This window comes from Impatiens glandulifera, chromosome 9 (genome assembly GCF_907164915.1).
Source record: "Impatiens glandulifera chromosome 9, dImpGla2.1, whole genome shotgun sequence".
Taxonomy (NCBI): Eukaryota; Viridiplantae; Streptophyta; class Magnoliopsida; order Ericales; family Balsaminaceae; genus Impatiens; species Impatiens glandulifera.
In genome coordinates, this window is record NC_061870.1 from 17,921,825 (window position 1) to 17,926,559 (window position 4,735).

Consider the following 4,735-nt stretch of genomic DNA (forward strand, 5'->3'; position numbering starts at 1 on the left):
TTCTTATTCTGCATGCATGCATGGTTTAAGGTTTATAATATCCGCTTATTGCTATTTCACGAGCATTGCACGTATGTACTTGATTTGAATTGTTTGTTATGTTTTATCCAATTTCTGTGTATTATTTGATGTTGCTTACTTGAGTTGTTATGCTTACTCCAATGTTGTTTATTTTTTACTTACTTGTTGTTCCTTTTTGTAGATGGAGTCGACCATAATTCTCAAGTTTGTTGCTTGGGTCTAATAGAAAACCAAGTTTGTTACAATAGATCTAATGGAAAGAGTAGAGAAAACCCAATTCTGATTTTTATTCAAAGGATCCGCGTCACTACGGTTCTCGGGAACGATAATCTATCAAATGCTCCTTAGGAATAGAAGCTTAAATTCTATGCAAATGAAGTTCCTCGTGAATGGAGAAGAAATGTGCTTCGGGATGAAGGAGTATGCATTTGTCACAGGCCTCAATTTTGGGAGATTCCTTGTGATGGAAACCATTTTCAATCAAGTTGAAGAATGTCCACCTTTAGTTGTAAACTATTTTAAAAGTAATATGATTGTTAGAATGGGAGACCTTCACTCAAGATTTGTGTTCTGCTCTGATAAGGAAGATGCATGGAAGTTGGGACTGGTATACCTGGTTTGCCATTATCTGTTCGACCTTGACCCAAGGAGGATAATAAATATCAATCTCTTCTACATGGTCGAGGACATCGACACTTTCCTCCAATTTTCATGGGAAAGTTGTCCTTTAGAGCAACCTCGAAGGGTTTGAATAGGACCTGGAATACTACAGGTCGATATATCTGGACAAGAAGAAAGCCATGGGGAATAAGAAGAAAGACAAGAAGGTCGATGTTTCTTATACCGTATTTGAGTTTGCACTAGCCTTACAAGTGTGGACCTATGAAGTTATCAAAATGTTTGTCCCCAAACTTACAAGGGATACAATGCTGCAAGCGCACGAGACTGTCTGCCCAAGGATAATACAGTACAAATCCAGTAGGAAGAGTACCGCCTCTGATCTTCACAATACCCTGCAAAGCAAGATTGTCAAGAAGATGGAATTTTCTGAAGAGGAGAAGATCTTATATGGTGGGGGGGAGTTTGAAGATATGGGAGGTAATTTGTATGATTGCTTATTTGAACTTGATTCTAGGAGGAAACATGAAGAGATTGAAGATGTAGTCCTTTCAATCCTGACATGAGGAAGAAAATACAAATTACTCACCCCAACACCTCCCATTTTATTCCTTCCAAACCTTCCACGAGAAGAAGAAACCACATCCCTACCCCCAACCCTAGAAACTCTTATTTAGTCGAGAGCACCACCAGGACTCAAGTAGATGATGATGGCTCTCAAATGACTCCAGCATCAACAGATCCCCATGATGATGATGATCCTTAAATGACTCTAACATTAACAACTCCCTAGGATGGATGTAGATTGAATCATCTGAAGAAGGAGGTAAATGAACTAACAATTGAAATGAATCTCATAAAAGAGATGTTGAACCATCTACAAGAATAGTTTGACATATTATCAACCACACTACAAGAGAAGAATAAGAAAAAGAAGAAGAATGTGAAAGTGGAGAAGAATAAGAAGAATGACAAGAAGGTGAATGAGGAAGACAAGGATGGGTATATGGAGGAGGTGAATGAGGAAGACAAGGATGAGGATGTGGAGGAGGTGAATGAGGAAGATTTGGAGAAGGTGAATGTGGACAAGGATGAGTATCTGTTGAATGAAGAAGATTTGAAGAAGGTGAATGTGTTGATTGAGGATCTGGTGAATGAGATGGTGGAGGAGGAAGATGTGATGAATGGTGAGAAGATTGAGGTATGTACAATTCACATATTTTGTCTAATTCATGCATTTTGTCTATTTTTTTGTACAATTCACATAAGATTGATGATGTATAGAAATTGAATGAGTAGATTGAGGATATGGTGGATAAGGTGAATGAGATGGTGGAGGAGGAAGATATGATGAATGGTGAGAATATTGAGGTATGTACAATTCACGTATTTTGTCTAATTCACACATTTTATCTAATTCACACATTTGTCTAATTTTTTAATATCGTATTGATGATGTGCAAAAGTTGAATGAGAAGATTTAGGATGTGGAGGAGGATATGGTAAAGTTGAATGATGTAGTGGAGGAGGATGTGCATAAGTTGATTGATGTGGTGGAGGAGGATGTGTAGAAGTTGAATGATGTGGTGGAGGAGGATGTGAAGAAGTTGAATGATAAGGTGGAGGAGAATGTGCAGAAGTTGAATGATAAGGTGGAGGAGGATGTGATGAAGTTGAATGATGCAGAGGAGGAGGATGTGTAGAAGTTGAATGATGCAGAGGAGGAGGATGTGTAGAAGTTGAATGATGTGGAGGAGGAGGATGTCATGAATGATGAGAAGATTGAGATATGTACAATTCACGTATTTTGTCTAATTTTTTGTACAATGAGAAGATTGATGATATGCAGAAGTTTAATGAGGATGTGGAGAATGTGGAGGATGTGGTGGTTAAGGTGAATGAGATGGTGGAGGAAGATGTGGTGAATGAGAGGATTGAGGTGTGTACAATTCACGCCTTTTGTCTAATTCACGCATTTTGTCTAATTATTTTTGTAGAATGAGAAGATTGATGATGTGTAAAAGTTTAATGAGGATGTAAAGGATGTGGTAGTTAAGGTGAATGAGATGGTGGAGGGAGATGTGGTGAATGAGAGGATTGAGGTGTGTACAATTCACGTTTTTTGTCAAATTCACACATTTTGTCTATTTTGTACAATCACATATAGTTGATGATGTATAAAAATTGAATGAGAATATTGAGGATGTGGTGGGTAAGGTGAATGATAAAGACAAGGATGAGGTGAAGAAGAAGAAGGTGGAGAAGAAAGAAAACAAGCAGAAGGTGGAGAAGAAGGAAGACAAGAAGAATGTGGAGGAGGATGTGTTTGTGGAGAATTTGGAGAAGAAGAAGGTTGACAAGAAGAAAGACAAGGTCGAGAAAAAGGACAATCAGAAAGTGGATGAGGATGTGATGGAAGTGAACGATACTACAGTCCAATATAAGAGAAAGAGGTCGAGGTCGAGAATACTACTTACTCCCTACACCGATCCTTCTGGAAAAAATGAGTGTCAAAGATCCAATCAAGGTCGATCCTTTGGTGAAATTTTATCCGGAACTGCTAGAAGAGTTGATGAAAGAGTTGAGGGAAAAAAAATAAATGTAAAATGCTAGAGCTCTCTACTAGCACTGCAAGCTATAGATTCTTCAATACACTGAGGAAAGCTAAGTGGCTCACTGATGATGTATTCTTCATTATAAAGTATAATTCACACATTTTGTATAATTCACGTGTATTGTGGCATCATGATTATTTTATAATTCACGCGTATTGTATAGGAGGCTAATGCCGAATGTTATCTACTAAGAAAAAGAGCAACCACGTACCCTAAGACTCACACGAAGGATTTTACCATCGCCGATTATCATCTCACCACTTTGTTTTCATCACACTATGAAAAATTTTCTACTGATCCAAAAGTATTTATTTTTGATAAATCCTTTTTGAGTACTACTAGGGGTTCGGAGGAAAGACATATGCTGATGTGGAGCACGGTTGATGACATTTACGTGCCACTCAACCTCGAAGGTCTGTATTGGGTACTTTGTATTGTGCGACTTAGAGAATGGAGAATTGATGTTTACAATTGTGATCAATCAATTTTCAAGGACGAAAAATTTGCACAATTCATGAATCCCATGTGTAAAATGATTCTGTACTTTCTTCATAAAGCAATGTCTGAAGTCAAAATTTCTAGATATCCTAAGATGACTAGGGACACTTTAACATTTCATAGAATCCCACACTCCGAAGTACCAAAAGAAAAAGCGAGTGGGGACTGTGGCGTTTTTGTATTAATATATAGAGAGTACTTGACTACTAAACTTGGTCTAGAAAATGTGGTATCAGATAACATGACTTTTTTTAGACATAAGTGGGCAGTAATGTTTTTCAACCAAATTTTAGAGCCATGAATTGTTATTCTTGTATGTGGTAGTCTTTTGAGTTGAAACAGTATATTCACATTATTATGTTTTGTTGGAGCTGGTTCAAATGTGTGAAAATATTATAGAGAGGCAATACGCATGAGTTATGTCATTTTTATGATCTATAAGATTTTTACATATCATTACTAGCTACCAACGGACCATTCGATACGAAACCTTGATATCAAGGTTTGTTGGAGTTGGTAATGATGTGTGAAAATATTATAGAATAGAGGGTTATTGTAATATGCATGAGTTAACAACAATACACGTGAGTGAGCAACAATACGCATGAGTGAGTAACATACGCGTGAGTTATAGTTGTAATATGCATGAGTTGATGATACACATATTATAACAATAACTCACACAATATGACAATATACGTGACTTATTGTGGTAATCTGCGTGATTTAGAAACAATATACGTGAGTGAGCAACAATATGCATGAGTTATTGTTGTAATATGAGTGAGTTGATGATACACATATTACAATAATAACTCACGCAATATGACAATATACGTGAGTTATTTTAGTAATATGCGTGAGTTGATGATGCACATATTACAACAATAACTCACGCAATATGACAATATTCTTGAGTTGTTATTGTAATATGCATGAGTTGATGATACACATATTACAACAACAACTCACGCAATATGACA

General features: G+C 36.8%; 1 protein-coding gene across 1 annotated transcript; it reads left to right on the top strand.

The window, feature by feature from the left end:
- Nucleotides 1–1,645: 1,645 nt before the first annotated feature.
- Nucleotides 1,646–3,252, top strand: LOC124915916 (ring-infected erythrocyte surface antigen-like). Its single transcript, XM_047456663.1, has 6 exons — nt 1,646–1,840; nt 1,939–2,010; nt 2,211–2,336; nt 2,474–2,578; nt 2,682–2,741; nt 2,833–3,252. The coding sequence occupies exons 1-6, from the start codon at nt 1,646–1,648 to the stop codon at nt 3,250–3,252; spliced, it is 978 nt and encodes a 325-aa protein (XP_047312619.1).
- The last annotated feature ends 1,483 nt before the right edge of the window (nt 3,253–4,735 follow it).